We start from the raw sequence: 27,256 nt of genomic DNA on the forward strand, positions 1-27,256 counted from the left end.
TGTACTTTACCCATAAGAGAATTTCTCCTCTCTTCAAAGATGATATCTGCTGTGTGGAGAGGACAGCAGAATTTTGCCCAGAGAAAACTGTAGGGGAGGTTTGAGGCAAACTTTGGCTAACAATTGAGAAGAACTGAATTAAACCTCTGGCATTTGGAAAAAAAAAAAAAAGTAAACCTTTTTTAATTTCTATACATCTCAATTTTAACCTGTATCAGAAGTGGAAATACATACTACAAGAGACTATTCTGAACAGAAGCCATTTTGGTTTCCTCCTTGTTCACAAGAAGATATGACGCTTCTAATCTGTCCCCCCAAAATGTTCTGAACATCTCCTGAGAAAAGCAGTTCTTGAGAGATTCCCAGGCTGATTTCTAGACCAAAGAGGTTCAGTTAAGTGTTCCAAGTTTTCAGCACTTAACCAAAGCCATGATTAATACTTTGAAAATTCATCATTACTAAATTGTTAACCCTCTTACTTACATTTCATCCCCTTCTGTCTGGATAGTTTTTAAAACGTTTATTGGTATGAATATGCAAGAAGAATTATAGAGATCTATGCATCTAGCAGGACATGGATTTTGCAGACATAGGTCCCCACCCTGCAATCAGATCCAGGCAGTTCCTTGCACTTGTGCAGAAACCTGTTGTAGTCAGTGGGGCTCTGCAAGGATCTGCTTACATGGATTTGACTGTAAGGTCAAGGCCATAGGGAGTACAAAGAGAAATTATTTTTGTTTATTTCACACTGTTGTGTCTAATCAAGGAGTGTACAAATTTAAAAAAAAAAAACTTATTTCTTCATCTATAAACCAGTTCTTCATAGATGGCAGTCAGTGAAACTTTTGGGATCTTTTCTGTTTCCCACCAATGTAGAATATAAAAAATTGCACAAAAATATATGCAGAAATGTTGGTTTGTGTCCATGTCTCTTCCTTTCTCATTTTCCATTTGGTCTTTCTCCTATATGCTACATCTGAAATCAAAGTAGATTACACAATGGAAAAAATTGCTCATTACAAAGGAACATAAGAATCCATCAATTTAATTAGTAGATTATTTCCCTGGCTTAGTCCCCCCCCCCCCCCCAGTTTAGGTAATTAAAAAAACGGTTTTCTGTTTACTTTTTGTCCTCTAAAATCCTCACTGCCTCTGCTGCCTGTGATGTCAGATTCAGATCAAAAACATATAACTAGAAACCTATGCGACCTTTCTCCTTTGATTCCTTCCCCTTCATTGTCATACAACAAGCAAAAAGCAGTTTTCTTTGTCAAGAGATGCTCTTCTACCACAACAAAAAAATACATTTTACAACTTTCCCGTTACAATATATTTGGCATTTTTTAATCTCGGAGGCTGAGCTAATAAAGCTAAATTACATCTTTCCCACTGAAATAGTGTTGTGCCTTAATTGCTCTTAATACAAAAGCCAGATGATTTAGAGCTGTACATATATATCTTTCTTGCTTTAATCTGCAGGCCTATTCAGGATACATTTTTTCCATTTTGATAAAAATTGAGCAAGACTTGCAATAGAGAATGTGAAACAGCAGAGGAGCACCATCTAGTGTTTCTATAGAGCAGTGATTTTCAACCTTTTTTTCATTTGCAGACATATTTCTGCAACAAATTTCGAATGGAGGTGCAGACCCCTTTGGAAATCTTAGACATAGTCTGCAGACCCCCAGTGGTCTGCAAACCACAGGCTGAAAACCACTGTTCTATGGTAATGACAACCTTTTGCAGCTCCCTTAGACATAGTCTGCAAACCCCCAAGGGTCCACAGACCACAGGATGAGAACCACTGCTATAGAGTAAAATATTGAACACCTTACGGTATGTTAATAGTGATCAACTCTCCTGACCACTTCCAATCAGTTAAACTATAGTACGTACAATTTAATATTTTGGGTGATTAGCTCATACATAAGGCGGGATTTGCTTTGCAAACTGGATACATTTGATATTCATGAGGGACTTTCAAATGACCTTCAAGCTGCCCTAAAGGTGGGGGAGGATATGGAGCATGATGTGCTCCTCTGATCCCCTGCCAGCCGAATGGTCTCTAGGAGACCATCTAGCAGGTCAAGGTGGGTTGAGGTAATATTATTGGGACCAACTTCTGGTTGGGAAAGAGACAAGCTTACGAAGAGCTGAGTAAGCTTAAAAGTTTGTCTGTTTCACCAACAGAAGCTGGCCCAATAAAAGATATTACCTCTCCCACCTTGTCTCTCTGATACCCTGGAATCAACACGGCTACAAACACTGCAAACATCTAGCAAGCTTAAGTTAGAGCAACTTTCTACCTGTTTGGCTCCTGTTGTAAAAGTGGCCTAGGGCACCTTGGCCTCCTGTCTTCCACAGCATTGTGCCCTCCCTCTCAAGAACCTGAAGTGCAGTGGGTAGGCACATCCATCCCACAATACAAATGACATAGCACTAATTCAAAGTTCTTCACATTAGAACCCTGCAGAGGTTCTTGCAACAGAGAAAATGATTATCTTTGATAGTGACAGACTGCATTTGTGGTTCAGTCTCTGCAAGATATTTTTTCAGAGTGACCCCCAAAACTGGATCTGAATTTTGCAGCTCAGGCCCAATCTTTGTGTTTGTTAGGTGTGGCTCTACTGCTCTGCAAACCAAAAGCAGTAAGTGTTTAACCAAAGGCAAAGTACTGATGATGTGCTGCTCAGAATTTACCAATTTCCTACACTTGTGTAACCACAAAAGTCTGAGCCAAAGGTTCTGCACTGATTGTATTCTTGATACGTTTGTATTAAATAACATGCCCTAGATACTGATTTTCTTATTGTTCCTGTTGCATTGAAATGAGAACTTACTTCAAGCGCTGCGAATACCTATATCCACAACATGGTGAAAAACCCTCCAAATGTTATGAAATAAGTAGTTGAAGGGTTCTCATTATTCAGAGTAAAAATGGCTCTCTCATTTGATATGTTTTGTAAGTGAACATGTTTGAACCAATAATGTGCCTACAAAATTACTGGTTCATTTTAAGAAAGGTCAAACTTACCAAAACAAGAAAAAGTAAATATTTTGTCAAGCTTTATGAGCTGATCATCAATATAACCATAGAAAACTCATCGTGTATGTTGCACTTTTTGGGTGAAATTTACTCCTTTGTGGTGGACCAGCATAATGCCTACACTCCATCAACTCCCACTTTCGCCCTATATGGAGATCTTTGCAGGCCTTATATTGGCCATCTGCAGACGAGGGGAATTTCACCCTCTGTGATTAATTTGCTATTTATTTTCATTTTCTAAACATCTGCCAAACAACTGAATGTCACCCACATGGACTCTGCATTCTAGAGCTGAAGATGTAAAAAAAAAAAAGCATGTAAAGTGAGTACAAACTTACTGCAAACACAATAATAATGTTGAAAGATGCAGCTATCGTTTTTCAGTTCACATCTGGATTATATCTGTAGAAAGAGAACATGCATGAAATAAGGAACTTACCTTCCTAAGAAGAGGAACTTTCTGTTTCAATGAACTAACTGTAAAAACAGTACAGGCTGATTAGAGTGTTGTAAGTGAGGAAGCTGTACAGCAAGTATGAAAAAAGAGAAGTATTGAGAGCAAAAGTCTTGAGAGTATAGAGCCTGATTCTGTGAGTTGCTGGAACCCCCAAATTTCTGTTGATGCCAGTAGCAGCTGCTGGTGCAAGATCAGGGTGCTAAACACTTCATAGGAATGGGCCCACTACTGGTCATGTGATACGTTAAAGAAAAAATACTGAAGACAATCTCTTTGGTATTTAAGCATATCTGAATGAACGAGGCCAGGGCAATGTGAGACTTCTAAATAGTGCCAACATCTCTCCTGGAAACTGGGAAGAAGAAAGTGTCATGTGTTGTCTGGTAAATGACACTTTACAGGAAAGGCCTGATCCTGCGAGATGCTGAGTGCCTTCTGTGACAAACTGGGAAAATGTCTGTATTATGAATATGTGTGACTTGGTTTTAATTTTGTAGGCTGCCTGACTAAATGCATACTGAAAAATCAAAGGAGACTGTAAAAGAACCACACAGGAAAGCTAAAACAATGAGACTGATAAGACAGGTGCAGGTACATACCTTCAAAGCAGCAAGGAGAATAATGGGTCCATTACTGGGAGATGCTATTTCTAGGTGCCAGCAAAGTTATCAGGATTTGTTTTGCCAGAGCTGAGATCCTGACCAGTTAAAAAGGTGCCCGTGACAGAAAGGGAAGGGGAAGTGGTCAGAGAGGCTGGTCACAATGTGTCAGTGAAAAGGCTGGCAGTCTGACAGAGACAGAAGGAGAAGGCTGCAAGAAGTGTAGGCCAGAGCTGCCTGAGTTGCAGCTAGAGAGAGGTTAAGCTTAGGTAAGGGAATATGCATGTAGGTCTTTGACCACGTCTACACTACGGCGCTGCTGCTGTAACCCCATAGTCAGACTACAGCACTGTGTAGACGCAGACTACAGCATTGTAGGAACTCTACCTCCCTGAGCCATTCTAGCTAGGATGACGGAAGCATTCTTCTGTTGACCTAATTGTGTCTGCACTAGGGGTCAGGTTGGCATAGGTACAGCACTCAAAGTCCCGGAACACCATAGCTATGTTGACCTAAGTTTGAAGTGAAGATTAGTTATTTTAAATCTCTGTAAGTGGCTGTGTACCTTTATGGCAAAATAGAAATCATGCTTTGTGTTTGAAGAAGCTGTTTCAGTCTCACTGCAAAGGTATGCCATCACCAGGGGCGGCTCTACCAATTTTGCTGCCCCAAACAGTCATCGCTGAATTGCCACTGCCCCCGGCAGAGCGGCAGAGCTGCCACCCAAAAGCCACCGCAGCGGGAAGAGCGGTGGAGCTGCCGCCGAATTGCCGCCGCGGGACACGGGCTGTCGCCCCATTCTGAACGCCGCCCCAAGCACCTGCTTGGAAAGCTGGTGCCTGGAGCCAGCCCTGGCCATCACAGGCTCCAACAGAGAAACCCTAGTAGGCTCCACCCGCAGGTGGACCCGCTGAATCACTCTGCGGGTACCCAAGGGACTGTAAATGAAGTCCTGGTCTGAAAGTGGATGAACTGCAGAATTCCATCCCATAAGGGGTAAAGGCCTAACACCTGTGTGGGTAGAGGGAGGAGGTTCATTCAGAGACTCCCGAGAAGGGACAGCAATGCAGCTAGCCCAGTAACACCTTCAACTCTCACTGAAGTCAGTGGAAGTTGAGAATGCTCAGTGCCTTGCAAGATCAGACCTTGAATGATTTGGCAATTGTTGACAGTTGCAGGGTTTTGAATTTGTACACATTATGGGACTATTCAGTAGGGGAACTATTGAATAGCCTATATTATAGAAGTGACATTTACTTGCCCTGTAAGTGAGATCAGCCTTCTTTTTCCCCATGTCTATTAACAAAGCCTCAACATCAAGTAAAGCTTTAACAGATATGCCAAGATAAGCACAGCACTGATGTGGCCTCCTTTAGCTGAGCCACCTCTACATAGCTTGAATATGCATCAATGCCAGTTAAGTATTATCTGTCCTCTAGGATTAAAATATCCCCTCATAATGTACCATCTGCTGATAAACAATACTGAAAGTTGCTATGCTCTGTTAACAGGGAAATGGGTAATTCAGTTGTAGAAATCAAATTTGAGAAAATAACTCCTCAGCTACATATGAAACGAAGCATGACCCAGTGAAGGCTGGAAACCCAAGAACTGAGACTAAACATTTTACTTCTGTTTAACCCCACGGTTTTCTACACATCATTCAGAATGGAGGACTAATGATGTTGGCTATACCAAGGGGATTTGGAATTGAGAAGCTCTAGTCCCTCATCTGTGCCTTAAAGTGGGATCTAGTGACAGAAGCACTTACTATTCAGACATAATTTTTTTCATATAGTGCCAAGACTATGAGACAAAAATTAGAATGTCAGACAAGATATTCTAACAAAGAGAATCTCTAACAAAGAGAGGGAAGAGCATCTTCGCAAGCAGGCTGGCTAACCTAATGAGGAGGGCTTTAAACTAGGTTCACCAGGGGAAGGAGACCAAAGCCCTAAGGTAAGTGGGGAAGTGCAATACCAGGAGGAAGAATGCACTATAAGGTGGGTAGAAAGCTGGCTAGATTGTCGGGCTCAACGGGTAGTGATAAATGGCTCCATGTCTAGTTGGCAGCCGGTGTCAAGTGGAGTGCCCCAGGGGTCGGTCCTGGGGCCGGTTTTGTTCAATATCTTCATAAATGATCTGGAGGATGGTGTGGATTGCACTCTCAGCAAATTTGCAGATGATACTAAACTGGGAGGAGTGGTAGATACGCTGGAGGGGAGGGATAGGATACAGAAGGACCTAGACAAATTGGAGGATTGGGCCAAAAGAAATCTGATGAGGTTCAATAAGGATAAGTGCAGGGTCCTGCACTTAGGATGGAAGAATCCAATGCACCGCTACAGACTAGGGACCGAATGGCTAGGCAGCAGTTCTGCGGAAAAGGACCTAGGGGTGACAGTGGACGAGAAGCTGGATATGAGTCAACAGTGTGCCCTTGTTGCCAAGAAGGCCAATGGCATTTTGGGATGTATAAGTAGGGGCATAGCGAGCAGATCGAGGGATGTGATCGTTCCCCTCTATTCGACACTGGTGAGGCCTCATCTGGAGTATTGTGTCCAGTTTTGGGCCCCACACTACAAGAAGGATGTGGATAAATTGGAGAGAGTCCAGCGAAGGGCAACAAAAATGATTAGGGGTCTAGAGCACATGACTTATGAAGAGAGGCTGAGGGAGCTGGGATTGTTTAGTCTGCAGAAGAGAAGAATGAGGGGGGATTTGATAGCTGCTTTCAACTACCTGAAAGGGGGTTCCAAAGAGGATGGCTCTAGACTGTTCTCAATGGTAGCAGATGACAGAACGAGGAGTAATGGTCTCAAGTTGCAATGGGGGAGGTTTAGATTGGATATTAGGAAAAACTTTTTCACTAAGAGGGTGGTGAAACACTGGAATGCGTTACCTAGGGAGGTGGTAGAATCTCCTTCCTTAGAGGTTTTTAAGGTCAGGCTTGACAAAGCCCTGGCTGGGATGATTTAACTGGGAATTGGTCCTGCTTCGAGCAGGGGGTTGGACTAGATGACCTTCTGGGGTCCCTTCCAACCCTGATATTCTATGAACAGGAGAGCGCAATAGGGTAGGACTCCTGCCCCATACTGAGAGCGAGTTATCTTAAGTGCCTATATGCAAATGCAAGAAGCCTGGGAAACAAGCAGGGAGAACTGGAAGTCCTGGCACAGTCAAGGATTTATGATGGGATTGGAATAACAGAGACTTTGTGGGATAACTCACAAGACTGGAGTACTGTCATGGATGAATATAAACTGTTCAGGAAGGACAGGCAGGGCAGAAAAGGCGGGGGAGTTGTATTGTATGTAAGAGAGCAGTATGACTGTTCAGAGCTCCAGTATGAAACTGCAGAAAAACCTGAGAGTCTCTCGATTAAGTTTAGAAGTGTGAGCAACAAGGGTGATGTCGTGGTGGTGTCTGCTATAGACCACTGGACCTGGGGGATGAGGTGGACGAGGCTTTCTTCGGCAACTAACAGAAGTTACTAGCTTACAGGCCCTGGTTCTCATGGGGGACTTCAATCACCCCGATATCTGCTGGGAGAGTAATTCCGCAATGCACAGACAATCCAGGAAGTTTTTGGAAAGTGTAGGGGACAATTTCCTGGTGCACGTGCTGGAGGAACCAACTAGGGGCAGAGCTCTTCTTGACCTGCTGCTCACAAACAGGGAAGAATTAGTAGGGGAAGCAAAAGTGGATGGAAATCTGGGAGGCAGTGACCATGAGATGGTGGAGTTCAGGATCCTGACAAAAGGAAGAAAGGAGAGCAGCAGAATACGGACCCTGGACTTCAGAAAAGCAGACTTTAACTCCTTTAGGGAACTGACGGGCAGGATCTCCTGGGAGAATAACATGAGGGGGAAAGGAGTCCAGGAGACCTGGCTGTATTTTAAAGAATCCTTCTTGAGGTTGCAGGAACAAACCATCGCAATGTGTAGAAAGAATAGTAAATATGGCAGGCGACCAACTTGGCTTAACAGTGAAATCCTTGCTAATCTTAAACACAAAAAAGAAGCTTACAAGAAGTGGAAGCTTGGACAAATGACCAGGGAGGAGTATAAAAATATTGCTCAGGCGTGCAGGAAGGCCAAATCACAATTGGGAGTTGCAGCGAGCAAGGGATGTTAAGAGTAACAAGAAGGGTTTCTACAGGTATGTTAGCAACAAGAAGGAGGTCAGGGAAAGTGTGGGCCTTTTACTGAACGCGGGAGGCAACCTAGTGACAGAGGATGTGGAAAAAGCTAATGTACTCAATGCTTTTTTTGCCTCTGTCTTCACAAACAAGGTCAGTTCCCAGACTACTGCACTGGGCAGCACAACATGGGGAGGAGGCAGCCAGCCCTCTCTGGAGAAAGAAGTGGTTCGGGACTATTTAGAAAAGCTGGATGAGCACAAGTCCATGGGGCCAGATGCACTGCATCAGAGAGTGCTAAAGGAGTTGGCTGATGTGATTGCAGAGCCATTGGCCATTATCTTTGAAAACTCCTGGTGATCGGGGGAGGTCCCGGATGACTGGAAAAAGGCTAATGTAGTGCCCATCTTTAAAAAGGGGAAGGAGGAGGATCAGGGGAACTACAGGCCAGTCAGCCTCACCTCAGTCCCTGGAAAAATCATGGAGCAGGTCCTCAAGGAATCAATTTTGAAGCACTTAAAGGAGATGAAAGTGATCAGGAACAGTCAGCATGGATTCACTAAGGTCAAGTCATGCCAGACTAACCTAATTGCGTTCTATGATGAAATAACTGGCTCTGTGGATGAGGGAAAAGCAGTGGACGTGTTATTCCTTGACTTTAGCAAAGCTTTTGATACGGTCTCCCACAGTATTCTTGCCAGCAAGTTACAGAAATAAGGGCTGGTTGAACGGACTATAAGGTGGATAGAAAGCTGGCTAGATCATCAGGCTCAGTGGATAGTGATCAATGGCTCCATGTCTAGTTGGCAACCGGTATCAAGTGGAGTGCCCCAAGGGTCAGTCCTGGGGCCGGTTTTGTTCAATATCTTCATTAATGATCTGGAGGATGGCGTGGGCTGCACCCTCAGCAAGTTTGCAGATGACACTAAACTGGGAGGAGAGGTAGATACGCTGGAGGGTAGGGATAGGATACAGAGGGACCTAGACAAATTAGAGGATTGGGCCAAATGAAATCTGATGAGGTTCAACAAGGACAAGTGCAGAGTCCTGCACTAAGGACGGAAGAATCCCATGCACTGCTACAGACTAGGGACCGAGTGGCTAGGCAGCAGTTCTGCAGAAAAGGACCTAGGGGTTACAGTTGACAAGAAGCTGGATATGAGTCAATAGAGTGCCCTTGTTGCCAAGAAGGCTAACAGCATTTTGGGCTGTATAAGTAGGAGCATTGCCAGCAGATCGTCGGACGTGATCATTCCCCTCTATTTGGCATTGGTGAGGCCTCATCTAGAGTACTGTGTCCAGTCTGGGGCCCCACACTACAAGAAGGATGTGGAAAAATTGGAAAGAGTCCAGTGGAGGGCAACAAAAATTATTAGGGGGCTGGAGCACATCATTTATGAGGAGAGGCTGAGGGAACTGGGATTATTTAATCTGCAGAAGAGAAGAATGAGGGGAGATTTGATAGCTGCTTTCAACTACCTGAAAGGGGGTTCCAAAGAGGATGGATCTAGACTGTTCTCAGTGGTAGCAGATGACAAAACAAGAGAAAATGGTCTCAAGTTGCAGTGGGGGAGGTTTGGGTTGGATATTAGGAAAAACTTTTTCACTAGGAGGGTTGTGAAGCACTGGAATGGGTTACCTAAGGAGATGGTGGAATCTCCTTCCTTCGAGGTTTTTAAGGTCAGGCTTGACAAAGCCCTGGCTGGGATGATTAGTTGGGGATTGGTCCTGCTTTGAGCAGGGGGTTGGACTAGATGACCTCTTGAAGTCCCTTCCAACCCTGATATTCTATGATTCTATGGTAATTGAGACTGATCTGGGGATATAGAGATGAAGACAGGCCAAGTGGCTTTTGTGCATGTCGGATTCAGAGATACACAGCAAATTTCTGAAGTCAAGGAGGTTGCACAGGGTGCAAATCAAGGCAGAATTGGGGCTGAATTTTGTGTGACTCAATGGGTGGGCAACAAAAAATGACCTGTGAGTAAATACAAGCATTACAAAAAGATTGTCCATGGACTCAATTTTGGCATGTGCACATCTTGAGCTTCTGTAACACAATTATTGTTTTTTAATTAACGCACTACACCAGAAGTAACTGAAATTAATATAGAGATTTCACAGATGAGTAACACAATGCCACAAGACTGAGAGAGATTCTAATCTAATCTTATTTGTAGGTTAGGCCATGATATGGAAAATACAGTTGAATGTAGTCATAATAGTGAGTCTGGTAGCAATACACCAAGAAGGAATACCTCAAAGGGGCAGACGTGGAGCATACTAGCCAAAAATGGAAGAAGGTACTCTTCCCCACCAATTACAGCCCATTTCATAATGATTTCCTGCAAAGGGGCTACTGGAGGCATTAAGGGTAAACCCAATTTCAGAGGTCTGATTACTGGCAATACGTAAGTCAGGAAGTATCCCAAGAAGGTTTGGGTAGTGTCTGCTTATGGAGAAAAAAATGAGGCGTACTTGTGACACCTTTATTATTTATTTGTTAGTCTCTAAAGTGCCACAAGTACTCCTTGGTTTTTTTGTTTTGTTTTTTTGCTGATACAGACTAACACGGCTACCACTCTGAAACCTGCTTATGCAGACTTTCCTTGCTGTAAAAGCAACCAAAACTTGAGCTGGATCATGTCAAATGTCCTGGGACATCTGGCAGGCAGGATTTAGCAACGCTCCCGCTCGCCGCGTACTCAGGACCGAAAAGACATGCGTAGGGCCCAACTTAACTTCCTCATGGAAGGGGCCCAGCTCCGTCTGCACACCCAGAACGTGTGTGCACGAACATGCAGCCACGAGTGCACAAGTTGTGGTTGAGGGGGGCGGAGCGAGGCCCTGAGCGGGGGAGATTCCCGGCTGCAGCGCCAGGCTGGCCAGGGGAGAGGCCGGCTGGCCTGGGCTGTGCGGGGCCGGGCAGGAGATGGCCGGGTAGCGCCCGTAGTAGCTCCCCGTCCTCTGTCAGCGAGAGAGCGGAGGGAGGCCCGGGGACTACAAGTCCCGTCAGGCGGCGGGCTGGGCTGGGCTGCTCTGCGGAGCGGCCGGAGCGAGGCTGTGTGCCCGCGGCAGTGCTGGCAGGGAGGCGAGGGGAGATGCCGGCGGCGGGGTCCGCCGAGGGTGGGGAGGGCGGCGGCGGGGACGCCGCGGTGCCGCTGAGCCCGGCGGAGCAGGCCGGGCCGGGCACCCCCAAGCTGTGCGGTTACCTGCAGAAGTTGTCGGGCAAGGGCCCGCTGCGGAATTTCCGCAGCCGCTGGTTCGTCTTCGACCCCCGCCGCTGCTACCTGTACTACTTCAAAGGCCCGCAGGAGGCGCTGCCGCTCGGCCACCTGGATATCGCCGCCGCCTGCTTCAGCTACCACCAGCCCGAGGCCGCCGCCGCTACCGGGGACGAGGCCGCCGCCTTTGAGGTGCACAGTCCCGGCGGCACCGTCACCGTGCTCAAGGTACCCCCACGCCGCTAACGGGCCTGGGCCTCGCCCCAGGCTGCCTGCTGGGCCCCCCTAGGACACCCCAACCCGCGCCTTAGGCCCCCCAGCCAGGGAACGTCCTCCGACTCCGGAGGGGTTGGGGCAGGGGTCCCTCCCCCACGCACATCCCCCACAGAGACCCCAGTCCCCCCGCCTCTGTTTCAGGGCCCCCCATGCCCGGAATCCCCTGGGGGGCTGGGCCAGGGATCCAGCTCTATAGCACCCGAGGGGCCTTCTTAAAGCCCTGTAGCCGCCCCCAGTGGGCTCAGTCAGGGACCCCTTTCCTCAGTCACCTCACCTGTTTGGTAGCTGCTCCTGATCCGAAGCCCCGCGGGGTGTTCCCCCAGCCTGGGTACCCATGACAGCGGATGTCTGCTAGAGGCTTCCTCACTCTATAAAATACCACTTGATGCCCATCTTTTACACAGGGGATCTTGTGACACTCTGGGTGCCAGGTAGCAAACAAGGGACTTTCCAATGGAGTCTGGCTAAATGTGACCGTGTGACCCCAGCCAGCAGGTTCCCCTTCCCCACAGTCTGCGATTGCGATTGTAAATGAGATGTTACCGTTCCTCCTTGGCTTGCTCTCAGTCACTGTTACTGTTAAGCGCTGCCAATGTCAGGTGCTGCTCTGTTAGGCCAGGTCTACGCTACAAACTTACATTGGTGTAACTGCCTCACTCGGGTGTGAAAAATTCACCCCCCTGAGAGAGAAAGCTGTACGCCCTAAGCCCAGTGTAGACAGTGCTATGTCAATGGGAGAGCATCTCCTGTCCCCGCAGCTACCGCCTCTCATGGAGGCGGATTAACTACGCTCCACGTCTGTCTGCTCCTTTTTAGCATGTCTTTTGTTAAACAGTTTTTCTTTTTTAAAGTAGTGATACAGTATGGTTACAGGCAAAGATCTCCTCTGTCAAATGATCTAAAAGGCTTCTTTAGCTGATAATTTTTTGCTTTATATGTTTGTGGAAATGAAAGGCTCTCCTTCATATGTGTGTTCACTTTTTGATGTGGAAGTACCCCATAATGCATCTTCGGGTACACATCCAGAACTTAAAAATAACCCATAAATTTTGTCTTTTCCCAAGAAATGGAAAGAACAGCTTTCAAAACACAGGCCAAAAGTAGGGTCCCAAACTACCCCCAGAAGCAAACACCTTGAGAAAGAAAAATGTTTGTGGTACCTTGTCTGATCTTGTGAAGGGAACTGAGCTCTAGAGCTGGTTGAAATTTTTTTGTCAAAACACTATTCCAATAAAAAATGGCTTTTCAGTTAAATGAAAATGTCATGCAACAAATCTGGCTTTATCAAAAATCTGAGGCTTTCATAGGAAGGAAATATTTCTATATATGATGAAAACAAAAAAAGTGTAACACTTTTTTCAGGAGGGAGCGGTAGAGGGTGGAAGGTTTGATCTGCACTAGTGAACTGCCTCAACTTCTGGTAGCAGACGCTCAGGCCTTCACAGGATTGGAACCTTAAACTTATGACCTTGTATTTTATGTATGCATCCTTTGTTCCATCTCACGATGAAAGACTTTTTCATAGGTCTGTTCAGCTTACAGAACAAGGTTTTACTTTAAATATATTTGTTCATTATTGGGGGAAGTGTTTCTCTTTAAATATTATTTCTATTCATTTAATGTCAGTTTTTACATGACACGCTTTGTATTGCAGCACATATTTTGTAGTAAAAAATAATAAAATTAAGTAAATATATATATTAGACCTAGTCATGCTAGTGCAAGCAACATGTAGCTCCTCTACTCAAGTTTCCCTGCATAAGCTTTTCTTGGTTCCTATGATCTCAGATCCCTCTTCGATGTGAGGCCCTTTGGGAAAGAGAGGGGTTATGTGAGGGTAGGGTCTTAGAAGTCTGCATTCGGTCAAGCACAATCAAGAGGCCAGAGGTGATGTATAGGTATCAGAAATAAAAGCAAATCTCTTTGTCATCTGTTTTTACCTTTCACAGGGTTGGGATGCTTGTCTTAAGCAGCCATGTGATTGACCATCAAAAAAGCTATTGCCTAATATATGTAGTCCTTATTTAAAGATCAAGCAAACTTTTATACTGGTATCTTGGGGATATTTTGAAAGGAACTGGTTAAGTGAAGATTTAGTTGCTGGAGGTGATCATTAGTGTATGTTTCACTGCACTGGCAGGTTTTTATTCTGTTTGTACAGCACCTAGCACAGTGGGGTCCTGGTCCATGATTGTGGCTCCTTGATATTGCGACAACACAAACCATAAATAAGAATTCTGGATCCAGGATTTAGTTGATCTCTTTACTCAAAAGTAACCAGAACAATAATACTTTAAGAACTAAAATTGTTTTCAGCCAAGTTCTGCAGAAATAAAAATAAAGATGAATTGATGTTCAAAATACTGGTGGCCTGATCCATTCCTTGTTGAAGTCAATGAGAGTTGGATGGGGCCCTTACTAAATTTTTAATGCAGGATAAAAGCCTAGCTGATTTAAGAAAAAATTACACATAGGAGCACGAGGACCTTACTGAGGAAGAAAGTTGAATCAAGTGTAGCTTTCATCCCCCCCTATGTCATATGCTTAATTTTCCTCAATTTGCTTCTTGTTCATAATTTCCAAATCTCATGGTACAGTCTTTCCCATTCAGTATTTATAAGCTTAAATAAGAAATAAGCATCAGCACCACAATCTGAAATGATTGTATTATTGAAGAACATATTAGTACTTCACAGTGCTTCAGATTAGCTTTTTAACATTCAGGACCTAATCCTCAGAGTTGCTCAGCACTTGTAACTTAATGGGAGTTGCAGGTAATCAGCTCAATTACTCTGAAGAGACCGTTTTCCCATTTGAAAACGTTTCAGGAAAAGTGTCACAGTCTTCATGAAATAATATGCGGGTCCCAAATTGGGTTTGGTGGACCCTCAGTATGACTGCGAGTCTGTCACGGAAGTCACGGATTCCATGACTTTCTGGGACTTCTGCAGCAGGTGGTCCTGGGCCAACTGCCCTGACTGCTGCTGGGGCAGTCTTGGGCTACTGCGCCCTTCCCCTGCAGTAGCAGCAAGAGTTTGGGTTTAGGAGGGGGCTCAGGGCTAAGGCAGAGGGTTGGGGGTGTGGGAGTGGGTGAGGACTCTGGGTGGCACTTACCTCAGGGGGGCTCTCCGGAAGCAACGACATGTCCCTCGGCTCCTAGGCGGAGGCACAGCCAGGCGACTGTGTGCGCTGCCTCCGCCTGAAGGCACTGCCCCCGCAACTCCCATTGGCCGTGGTTCCCAGGCGCTCCGGAAGGTGGCAGTGTGTGGAGCCCCCGGTCGCACCTCCACCTAGGAGCCGAGGAACATGTTGCCACTTCCAGGGCGCTGGGTAGGGAGCCTGCCAGCCACGTCAACGCCCCTTCCCCCAGCAGTAGCAGTGGTTCCAGGATGCGCACTGCCTCTCCCCCCCCCCCCCCCCCCAGTGGTGCCCAGGGTCACCTCCCCTCAGAGCACCCACAGTGCACTCGGGCTGTCCCTCTCTCTCTCCCCCACCCCCACGCCAGAGCACCCAAGTTTTAGTCAGGGGTATATAGTACAAGTCATGGAGAGGTCACGGGCTGTGAATTTTTGTTTACTGCCTGTGACCTGTCTATTACTTTTACTAAAAATACCCATGACTAAAATGTAGCCTTAACCATCAGTGGTCCTTGGACAATTTGCTGGTTGCATGGTGCTGGCTTTCCTTCTTATTTCTAGCTCTTAAAGCACATTAAAGAAGGTTAACAGAACATTAAAGGCTTTTTTTAATATTACTTCGCTTCATAAGCAATTACTGTAATTGCCACCACAGGCCCTTGATGAGTGGAGTGGGGAAGGTGGTTTTCGAAATTATCTGTCTTCTAGTGATCCAGATCATGAAAAATTTGAGAACCCTTTGTCACGGAGTCACTGGGCGATGCTCTGGAACTATTCCATACGAAGCCAGTCAGGACTCTGGGGAAGCCTCCTGTCTCTAAGCAGACTGTCTCCAGGGCAAGAAGCTTATACAACTTTGGCCTTCCTGGGGCTGACCTCGGAGCATTCAGCATCCCCTCTTTACACCATGCACCAATACACCAGAAGGTTTATTAGAAGACAGGAACATGGTCTAAAACAGAGCTTGTAGGTACAGAGAACAGGACCCCTCAGTCAGGTCCGTCTTGGGGGACAGGGAGGCCAGAGTCCCATCTGGGCCTCCCTCCATTTCCCCAGCCAACTCCAAACTGAAACTCTCCAGCTCCTCCTCTCGCCTTTGTCCCTTTCCTGGGCCAGGAGGCCACCTGATCTCTTTGTTCTCCAACACCTTCAGTTGGCACCTTTGCAGAGGAGAGGCCCAGGCCATCAGTTGCCAGGAGACAGGGTGTCGGCCATTCTCTATGCAGACACCATCAAGCTGGCCCTCTAGGACTCTGTAACAATCACATACCCTTATCCTACTGCCTAGATACTTAAGAAATGCCATGGGGAAACTGAGGCACCCTCACGGTATTCAGAGAAAACATTAAGAACATTCCCACGTCTTCACACCCTTGCTTTAGAATAATAGGGCCTATCCTGGAACCATTTGCTACCTGCACTTAATGGTATTGATTTGGCTGGATATGCTCAAGAGTGAACATCGATTTCTGTTTGCAGAATCAGGCCCTTTGTTTCATAGAAAGGAGGGGAAAAAACCAACCTTCCTGTGAGGGGTTGCCCCCCTTTTAAGATGCCACCTGATGTGCTGAGATATCACTGAGCCCGCCTGTTCAGCCAGCAGAAGCCCCCTTTAACCTGGTCTGGCTGAGTCAGGCTCTTAAGCCTCCTCTAGCGCGCGCACACAGGCAGGGCCGCACCCCGCTGCAGAAAGACACAGACACTGAGATCAGCTCTGGGAACACTCCGCTTAAGGGACTTGCCCCAGCACTCAGGTGTCTACCTGCTTTGGAGTGCAGACCCAAAGGTATATTGTCTTGCACTGTATAGAAAAATCTGCACAGCGCAAGCTCATAAAAATTTGCCCTCTTCCTTAATGTGAAGAGAGAGATGCACGACTTCTTGCCCCCCCCAGTTAGAAATTAGGTTTAATAATAAAATAAATTTATTAACTATAAAAGGTAGATTTTAAGTGGTTAAAGAGATAGCAAACAGAACAAAGCAGATTACCAAGCAAATAAAACAAAACACACATACTAAGGTTGATTCACTAAAGAAATTGGTTACAAAGAGTAATTTCTCACCCTCAGTATTGTTACAGGCAAATTACAAAAAGGCTTGAAAGGCAGCTGCAGTGGCCTGCAGCTTGAGATCTCAAGATCTTGACCCCCCCACTTGTTAAGGCAACTCCCATCTTTTCATGTGCTGTAATATATATGCTGCTTATTGTATTTTTCACTCCATGTATCTGATGAAGTGGGTTTTAGCCCACAAAAGCATAGTTAGTCTCTAAGGTGCCACAAGGACTCATTGTTTTTGTTGATACAGACTAACTAATATGGTTACCAAACTGAAACCTGTCAGAAATGATACAGGCATGCAGATTGGATAATCACATTCAGTATATAATAACCTTTCCAGTGATAACTTACATGAGCATCTTGCCTAAACTGTATCTCAGTTATGCCATGTCCATATCATAAGCATATTTCCATAAAATTATGGAGTGTAATGTCGCATTCTTTCCCCCACAAATCCTATAAATATTTCTTACCAGGTGTCACGCTGTCTGATGTGGCTCACAACTGTAAGTGCTTGCCTCATGGCAGACTGTCAGAAAACAGGGCAGATACCCCAAACTGGTGGTGTAGTCTATAATTAGATTTCACCAAGCTAGTACCAAATGTGAACTCCTGGATCACTATGCCAATCTTAGCATGGAGTCACAGTCCCCTTAGACGCTCAAGTCTATCTTGCTACTGAGACAAATGGGACTTAGTGATAAATGGGGCATTTATACCAAAGATCACATCGCATTTAGGTTGCTTCCAGTCCAAAGAGACCAGTCACTTACCAGAAATCAATTGGTACTCTAGATCTTACACCAAAGACAACATTGGTAGCCAGTTCTACAGTTAACTAACTAAAGATTTATTAGCTAAGAAAAGGAAGTGAGTTTTTGAGAGTTTAAAGCAGGTAAAATATATGTTCGCGTAAATCACAATCTATAATTCCGAATGGTGGCAAAGATCTAATAATCTGCCAGTTTCCCAAAAGTGTCTCAGGGCTACCCAGAAGAATTCTGGGGATCTCAGTCTTCTCATTCTGCCCTGTTAAAATCCAAACTTTCCAGAGATGCAGGATCTTTCCCTGAATCCATACTTGTAGCTTCTTCTCACAGAAAACAAGTTGACAGGGTCACTACCCACGTGGGCTTTTCCTTTGACGATATAGAGCAGGGTGGATTTGATTTAAAGCAAATTGATTTAAATCACTAGTTAGGAAGACTCGATTTAATAATGGATTTCTACATAAGAAGGGTTTCTTCAGGTATGTTGGCAACAAGAAGAAAGCCAAGGAAAGTGTGGGCCCCTTACTGAATGAGGGAGGCAACCTAGTGACAGAGGATGTGGAAAAAGCTAATGTACTCAATGCTTTTTTTGCCTCTGTTTTCACTAACAAGGTCAGCTCCCAGACTGCTGCGCTGGGCATCACAGAATGGGGAAGAGATGGCCAGCCCTCTGTGGAGATAGAGGTGGTTAGGGACTATTTAGAAAAGCTGGACGTGCACAAGTCCATGGGGCCGGACGAGTTACATCCGAGAGTGCTGAAGGAATTGGCGGCTGTGATTGCAGAGCCCTTGGCCATTATCTTTGAAAACTCGTGGCGAACGGGGGAAGTCCCGGATGACTGGAAAAAGGCTAATGTAGTGCCAATCTTTAAAAAAGGGAAGGAGGAGGATCCTGGGAACTACAGGCCGGTCAGCCTCACCTCAGTCCCTGGAAAAATCATGGAGCAGGTCCTCAAAGAATCAATCCTGAAGCACTTACATGAGAGGAAAGTGATCAGGAACAGTCAGCATGGATTCACCAAGGGAAGGTCATGCCTGACTAATCTAATCGCCTTTTATGATGAGATTACTGGTTCTGTGGATGAAGGGAAAGCAGTGGATGTATTGTTTCTTGACTTTAGCAAAGCTTTTGACACGGTCTCCCACAGTATTCTTGTCAGCAAGTTAAGGAAGTATGGGCTAGATGAATGCACTATAAGGTGGGTAGAAAGCTGGCTAGATTGTCGGGCTCAACGGGTAGTGATCAATGGCTCCATGTCTAGTTGGCAGCCGGTGTCAAGTGGAGTGCCCCAGGGGTCGGTCCTGGGGCCGGTTTTGTTCAATATCTTCATAAATGATCTGGAGGATGGTGTGGATTGCACTCTCAGCAAATTTGCAGATGATACTAAACTGGGAGGAGTGGTAGATACGCTGGAGGGGAGGGATAGGATACAGAAGGACCTAGACAAATTGGAGGATTGGGCCAAAAGAAATCTGATGAGGTTCAATAAGGATAAGTGCAGGGTCCTGCACTTAGGATGGAAGAATCCAATGCACCGCTACAGACTAGGGACCGAATGGCTAGGCAGCAGTTCTGCGGAAAAGGACCTAGGGGTGACAGTGGACGAGAAGCTGGATATGAGTCAACAGTGTGCCCTTGTTGCCAAGAAGGCCAATGGCATTTTGGGATGTATAAGTAGGGGCATAGCGAGCAGATCGAGGGATGTGATCGTTCCCCTCTATTCGACACTGGTGAGGCCTCATCTGGAGTACTGTGTCCAGTTTTGGGCCCCACACTACAAGAAGGATGTGGATAAATTGGAGAGAGTCCAGCGAAGGGCAACAAAAATGATTAGGGGTCTAGAGCACATGACTTATGAAGAGAGGCTGAGGGAGCTGGGATTGTTTAGTCTGCAGAAGAGAAGAATGAGGGGGGATTTGATAGCTGCTTTCAACTACCTGAAAGGGGGTTCCAAAGAGGATGGCTCTAGACTGTTCTCAATGGTAGCAGATGACAGAACGAGGAGTAATGGTCTCAAGTTGCAATGGGGGAGGTTTAGATTGGATATTAGGAAAAACTTTTTCACTAAGAGGGTGGTGAAACACTGGAATGCGTTACCTAGGGAGGTGGTAGAATCTCCTTCCTTAGAGGTTTTTAAGGTCAGGCTTGACAAAGCCCTGGCTGGGATGATTTAACTGGGAATTGGTCCTGCTTCGAGCAGGGGGTTGGACTAGATGACCTTCTGGGGTCCCTTCCAACCCTGATATTCTATGATTCTATGATAAAAATGCATTCTTGTTGGTTCTTAAAACCTTAATAGATATTCTTCACAACTCTGAGATAGATGTAGATTTCATTTTTAGAAGGTACACATTATACATTTTTAAGTGACTTATTTTGAAAACTTTTCAGATTAGTTTTACAGCTATATCAGAATATGAATGATTGTTTGGTAATTAGCATTTACCAAAGCTAATTGAAGTATATATTTATGAAGTCATAGGGAGGTAAACTATCTCCAATTCAACAGGTTAATCATTAATATTTGGAGGATTTTCTTGCCATGCTGTATTAGGTGGAGAACATCACCAGACATTTAAATTGTTTTATTTAACTAAAACAATAGTGTTATGTATTCAGGATTTTTTTTACTTCAGCAGCAAACATAATATTTTAACAAAACAAACATATGAATTTTTGCATGTAGTTAAACATTCAAGTTTTTTAAAATCAGGTTTGTTTTTGTTAAAATTGTTTTTAACTAAAATAGTTAAATGAAATCTTTTTTAAAAAACAAACAAAAATTAAATAGACTGTGTCAGCCAGGTCAACATGAGAAACTTAAAATATTGGCTTCTGCAGCTAACTCAGTCGTCTTCACCTGTTTGTTCATAATCTGGGAAAGAAAAACAAGCTTTCCTGCTTTTTCAGGTCCCAAAGATTTCTCAGTTTGGAATAAATTCTTCCAAAGGAAGAAAATATTCTTTCTATACTGGCAGAAGAAGCTACTTCTGTTAAAAGTGAGATTATCTCTTTAAGGGTCTCTGAATCCGAGTGCTTAAGTGACTTCCACCAGTTCACTGCTCTGGCTTTCTTTAAAACATCATCAGCAAACGTATATTTCTTGAATGGCTCTTATTCCCAAACTGCATTTCTTGTACAGCCTGCTGCCATTAGAGGTTTTCCCTTCTAGTGAGAAGAGTTGTATGTTAGATCTCAAATCAATGAAGCCTACACTCAGAAAGACCTCAAGGCTTCTGGAATATTCTGCTCAAACAGTTTCACATTTGTGTCTACTGCCTGTCCCTCCCTTCTCACGTTTATCTCCAGAATTCTCCTTGTCCAGATCTTTTCTGCCCCCAACAATCTTCTTCTATTCATTGAACTTTTTGAAATTTAGCACTTCTAAAGAGAGGTAAGGAATTGACTCTGTGTACATAAATTTGCAGAAGGACAATAGGGTTGAGGTCTGTTATTTTTCGCCTCTATATTATTTATTTATTTATTTTTAAAAACGTTTTTTCTGTTAACAAGCATGTTATCTCTGGAGACACAAATCCACAGTTTGAGAACTATAAAACAAAGCCTCTCTGATGGTATCTTCTAGACTGAGCGCTGAGTCCCAGTGGGTAGATAGGAAGATTAACCTAAATAATCTATACAGAAGCCCCTGGAACCCCATAAAATTGGGTCCTTAATCCAGGAACTATTGGAACTCATTTACAAAACTTTTCTTAAAAATTACATGAATGTATTGTCTCATACCATAGAATTAGAATTTCTAATCTGTATTCCATGATGAGATATCTTTGAGGTATAATGTATCTTTATCATTAGATTAGTTTAGATAGATCATTAGATTAGATTAGATTAGTTTTTCCTCAAAAAGCATTTTATCAAAAAAATCATATTTTTTTGATTATTGATTTTTATCCACCTTGATATAGAGTGAGGAATGCATTTTGAGTCTTTGACCTCCGATCATCGCACACAACGACCACTTGCTTTGAAATTAGCATTTTTCTGTTAGAGCAGTGGTGGGGAACCTTCTGTCTATCAGGGGCCATAGACCCATAGAAAAAATCAGTCCTGGGCCACACACAGCCCCACGGGGGGGGAGTGTGGAGGCTCAAGGCTTCCCCCTGCAGTGGGGCGAGCTGGCTCTCATGGCTCCAGTCCCACGGGGGAATGTGGAGGCTCAGGGCTTCCCTTAGGCTCCTGTGTGGGGCTAGAAATGAGGGGTTCAGGGTATGGGAGGGGGCAGGGGTGTGGGGTGCAGGAGGGGCTCCAGGCTGGGGCAGGGGGTTGTGGTGCAGGAGGAGGTTCGGGGTACAAGCTCCGGGAGGGAGTTTGGATGCAGGAGGGGCTCAGGACTGGGGCAGGAGGTTCAGGGTATGGGCTCTGGCCAGGTGGCGCTTACCTCAGGCGGTTCTTGATTGGTGGCACAGTGGAGCTAAGGCAGATTCCCTGCCTTGCCTGGCTTCGCACTTCTCCCGAAAGTGGCTCGCATGTCTGGCTGCTACACAGAGGCACGGCCAGGCGGCTCTATGCGGTGCATCCTGCTCGTGCCCACAGCCACCGCCCCCGCAGCTCCCATTGGCCATGGTTTCCGGTCAATGGGAGCTGCAGAGCCGGTGCTGGGGACAGGGGCAGCATGCGGAGCTTCCCTGATCGCCTCTGTGCCTAGGGGCCGTGGGGACATGCCGGCCGCTTCCGGGAGCTGTGCGAAGCTGACTGGACTTTTAATGGTCTGGCAACCCTAGGTTCCCCCTGCACCAGGGCGAACTGGCACTCATGGTTCCAGCCCTGCATGGGGAGCACCAAGGCTTGGGGTTTCTGGCCCACAGTGAGGAGACTTTCCCGTGGGCTGGATGAAATTAACCAGCAGGCCGGATTCGGCTCACGAGCCGTAGTTTCCCCAATTCTGTGTTACAGTTCTTCATTTGAATTTCACAAGGCTTCTTTCCTGTTTGATGGCTCATTTGATGTGGTGTTTAGTTACAGGGTATATTCAATGTAGATGTTTGCTATTGCATTATAACAGGATACAGATAAGTGAAAATAATGCAAGTAGCATCCCATTAGTTTTCATGAAGTTTAAACACCACATACACTCTTATACATTTAACAATTACTTTGATCTATACTAATATACAAGTGAACTGACCTGGTTTATAAAAGCACTACTCACAATAGTGCTTAGGGCATAATATGATAAAACAAAACAATGTAAAATACAGTAACAACATAATTAAAAACCCCACAGATAGATTCAAACTAAATAGATTAAAGGGGTCATAAAAACATCCAATACTTGGTCAGGCCAGTGGTCTGTCTAGCCCAGTATCCAGTCTTCCAACACTGGCCAATGCCAGGTGCTTCAGAGGGAATGAACAGAACAGGTAATAATCAAGTGATCCCTCCCCTGTTTTCCACTCCCAGCTTCTGGCAAACAGAGCCTAGGGGCACTCAGAGCATGGGGTTGCATCCCTGCCGATCCTGGCTAATAGCCATTGATGAACCTATCCTTGAGGACCTTATCCAGTTCTTTTTTGAACCTTGTAGTACTTTTGGCCTTCATAACATCCCCGGCAAGGAATTCCACAGATTGACTGTGCGTTTTATGAAGAAATACTTCCTTTTGTTTGTTTTAAACTTGCTGCCTATTAATTTCATTGCGTGACCCGTAGTTCTTGTGTTATGTGAAGGAGTAAATAATGCTTCCTTATTCACTTTCTCCACAGCAGTCAAGATTTTATAGACTTCTATTATATCCCTCCCTTAGTGGTCTCTTTTCCAAGCTGAAAAATCCCAGTCTTTTTAAACTCTCCTTAAACAGAAGCTATTCCATACCCCTAATAATTTGTTGTTCTCTGTACCCTTTTTCTAATTCCAATATATCTTTTTTGAGATGGGGTGACCAGATCTGCACACAGTATTCAAGATATGGGTGTACCATGTATTTATATAGAGATATTATAATATTTGCTGTTTTATTATCTATTCCTTTCCTAATGTTTCCTAACATTCTGATAGCTTTTTTGACTGCTGCTGCACATGGAGCAGGTATTTTTTAGAGAAGTATCCATAATGACTCCAAGATCTTGCTTGAGTGGTAACAGCTAATTTAGATCCCATTATTTTGTGTATATATATAGCTGGAATTATGTTTTCTAACATGCATTACTTTGCATTTATCAGCATTGAATTTCATCTACCATTTTGTTGCTCAGTCACCCAGTTTTGTGAGATTGCTTTGTAACTTCGCAGTCTGCTTTGGATTTAACTATCTTGAGTAGTTTTGTATCATCTGGAAATTTTTCCACCTCACTGTTTTCCAGATCATTTATGAATATGTTGAACAGCACTTGTCCCAGTATAGAATCCTGTGGGACACTATTATTTACCTCTCTCCATTCTCAAAACTGACCATTTATTCCAACCTTTGTTTTCTATCTTTTAATCAGTTACTGATCCGTGAGAGGACCTTCCCTCTTATCCAATGACAGCTTACTTTATTTAAGTACCTTTGGTTAGGAACCCTTTTAAAGGCTTTCTGAAAGTCTAAGTACACTATATTCATTGGATCACCCTTGTCCACATTTTTGTTGACCCCTTCAAAGAATTCGAATAGATTGGTGAGGCATGAATTCTCTTTACAAAAACTATGTTGACTCTTCCCCAACAAATGATGTTCATCTATGTGTCTGATAATTCTGTTCTTTACCATAGTTTCAACCAGTTTGCCTGGTACTGAAGTGAGGTTTACTGGCCTGTAATTGCCAGGATCACCTCTGGACACTTTTTTAAAAATTGGTGTTACATTAGCTATCCACCAGCCATCTGGTACAGAAGCTGGTTTAAATGATAGATTACATATCACAGTTAGTAGTTCTGCAATTTCATATTTGAGTTTCTTCAGAATTCTTGGGTGAATACCATCTGGTTCTGGTGACTTAGTACTGTATAACTCAGCGGTGGCCAACCTGGGGCTCCAGAGCTGCCTGCGGCTCTTCAGAAGTTAGTATGTGGTTCCTTGCATGGGTGCTGACTCTGGGGCTGGAGCTACAGGTGCCAATTTTCCACTGCTCAATCCCAGGCCCTGCCCACACTCCACCCCTTACCCTGAGGGCCTCGCCCCTTCCCACCCCCTCCCCTGAGCCTGCTGCACCCTTGCTCCTCCCCCCTCCATCCCAGAGCCTCCTGTACACTGTCGTGGCAGGCAGGAGGCATGGGGAAGGAGGGGGAGGTGCTGATCGGCAGGGCTGCCAGCAGGCAGGAGGTGCTGGGGATGGCAGGGCAAGGAGGAGCCGATGGGGGCTGCTGATGTATTCCTGTGGCTCTTTGGCAATGTACATTTGTAAATTCTGGCTCCTTCTCAGGCTCAGGTTGGCCACCCCTGGTTTAACTTATCAGTTTGTTCCAAAACCTCCTTTAATGACACCTCAGTCTGGGACAATTCCTCAGATTTGTCACCTAAAAAGATTGGCTCAGGTATGGGAATCTCCCTCACATCCTCTGTAGTGAAGACCGATGCAAAGAATTAATTTAGTTTCTCCATAATGGCTTTATCTTCCTGGAGATGCTCCTTTAGCATCTCTGTCGTCCAGTGGGCACACTGATTGTTTAGCAGGCTTCCTACTTCTGATATACCAAAAAAAAAATTTGCTGTTACTTTTTGAGTCTTTGGCTAGTTGCTCTTCAAATTCTTTTTTGGCCTGTCTAGTTATACTTTTACGCTTGACTTGCAAGAGTTTATGCTCCTTTCTAAAAAAAACAAGGAGTACTTGTGGCACCTTAGAGACTAACAAATTTATTTGTACATAAGCTTTCGTGGGCTAGCCTACGAATAAATTTGTTAGTCTCTAAGGTGCCACAAGTTCTCCTCATTCTTTTTGCTGATGCAGACTAACACGGCTACCACGCTGAAATATGCTCCTTTCTATTTTCCTCAATAGGATTTAACTTCTAATTTTTAAAGGATGCCTTTTTGCCTCTAACCACTTCTTTTATTTAATTGTTTAGCCACGGTGGCACTTTTTTGGTCTTCTTACTATGTTTTTTTTAAATTTGGGGTATACATTTAATTTGAGTGTGCATTATGGTGTTTTTAAAAAGTTTCCATGCAGCTTGCAGGCATTTCACTTTTGGACTGTACCTTTTAATTTCTGTTTAACTAGCTTCCTCATTTTTGCATAGTTCCCCTTTCTAAAATTGAATGCTACTATGGTGGGCTTCTTTGGTGTGTTCCCCCCCCACAAGGATGTTAAATTATATTATGGTCGCTATTACCAAGTGGTTCAGCTATATTCACCTCTTGGAGCAGATCCTGTGCGCCACTAAGGACTAAATCAAGAATTGCCTGTCGTCTTGTGGGTTTCAGGCCTAGCTGCTCCAAGAAACAGTCATTTATGGTGTCAAGAAATTTTATCTCTGCATCCTGTCCTGAGGTGCCATGTACCCAGTCAATTTGAGGGTAGTGAAATCCCCCATTATTATTGTGGGTTTTTTTTTTTAATAGCCTCTCTAATCTCCCTGAGTATTTCACATTCACCATCAGCATCCTGATCAGCTGATTTGTAGTATATCCCTACTGATGTCTTTTTATTATTCAAGCATGGAATTTCTATCCGTAGAGATTCTGTGGTACAGTTTGGTTTATTTAAGATTTTTACTGCATTTGACTCTGCATTACGTGCTTTCCTTCACATATAGTGCCACTTCCCACCTGCACATCCTATTCTGTCATTCCTATATATTTTGTACCCTGGTTTTACTATGTCCCACTAACGATCATCACTCCACCAAGTTTCTGTGATACCTATTACATCAATATACTCATTTAATACCAGGCACTCAAGTTCACCCATTTTAGTATTTAGTCTTCTAGCATTTATATATAAGCACTTATAAAACTTGACACCTTTTTAGCTGTCTGCCATTATGTGATGTAATTGGATGGGACTCTTTTTCATTTGGCTGTTTCTCATTAGATCCTACCTGTACTTAATCATCTTCCATCCTCTTCTCCTTACTAGGATATAGAGAATCCTCCATTAATAGATCTTTCCCTGAGGGATGTTTCTGTCTGAACTGCATGCTCCTCCGCACCTGTCAGCTTTCCCTCAGCCTAGGGTTATCACATTTCAGGTTTCCAAAGAAAGGACACTGCTGTGGGAGAGGGGAATATTTGTGAGGGCGGATGGTACAGTTCTGGAGGGGGTACCTGCAGCAGGGATACTCACTGAAAGTGGAGGGCACTGTCACTCCCTGTCACAGTTGCAGGGTGGCTGGTACAAGCCCAGGATGCAGCTACAGCCATCAGTCAGCGCCTCCCTCCAGGACCCCCTCCCTAGGGCTGGGAGCTGGGTCCTAGGTGGGTGGGATCCCACAGCTGTGGCTTTCAGGGGAGGGACCAGTTGGGAAGTGGACCAGTCAGGGTTCTTTCTGAACTGCAGCTCGTGTGCTCTGCAAAAGCCCCGGACATTTCCTGCTATTTGAAAAATCTGCCCGGACAAAGAAAGGAGGCTCAAAAAAGAGGCAGTGTCTGGGAAAATCCGGTTGTA

The 27,256-nt window shown here is 44.8% G+C and overlaps 1 protein-coding gene and 1 long non-coding RNA gene across 2 annotated transcripts in view; one reads left to right on the plus strand and one right to left on the minus strand.

Annotated features, from left to right (window-relative positions):
• Nucleotides 1-324: 324 nt before the first annotated feature.
• Nucleotides 325-11,601, minus strand: LOC141995175 (uncharacterized). The gene is made up of 3 exons (XR_012641266.1): nucleotides 11,456-11,601; nucleotides 3,385-3,448; nucleotides 325-976 (listed from the first exon to the last, which is right to left on the minus strand). It is a non-coding gene; the product is annotated as an uncharacterized LOC141995175 (long non-coding RNA).
• TBC1D2B (TBC1 domain family member 2B) overlaps nucleotides 11,345-27,256 on the plus strand; it is an 85,383-nt gene continuing 69,471 nt past the window's right edge. Inside the window, exon 1 of the mRNA XM_074966090.1 lies at nucleotides 11,345-11,695. Coding sequence (XP_074822191.1) covers nucleotides 11,345-11,695 — 351 coding nt within the window. The remainder of the gene's footprint in view (nucleotides 11,696-27,256) is intronic.

The sequence above is a fragment of the Natator depressus genome, chromosome 10 (assembly GCF_965152275.1).
Source record: "Natator depressus isolate rNatDep1 chromosome 10, rNatDep2.hap1, whole genome shotgun sequence".
Lineage (NCBI taxonomy): Eukaryota > Metazoa > Chordata > Testudines > Cheloniidae > Natator > Natator depressus.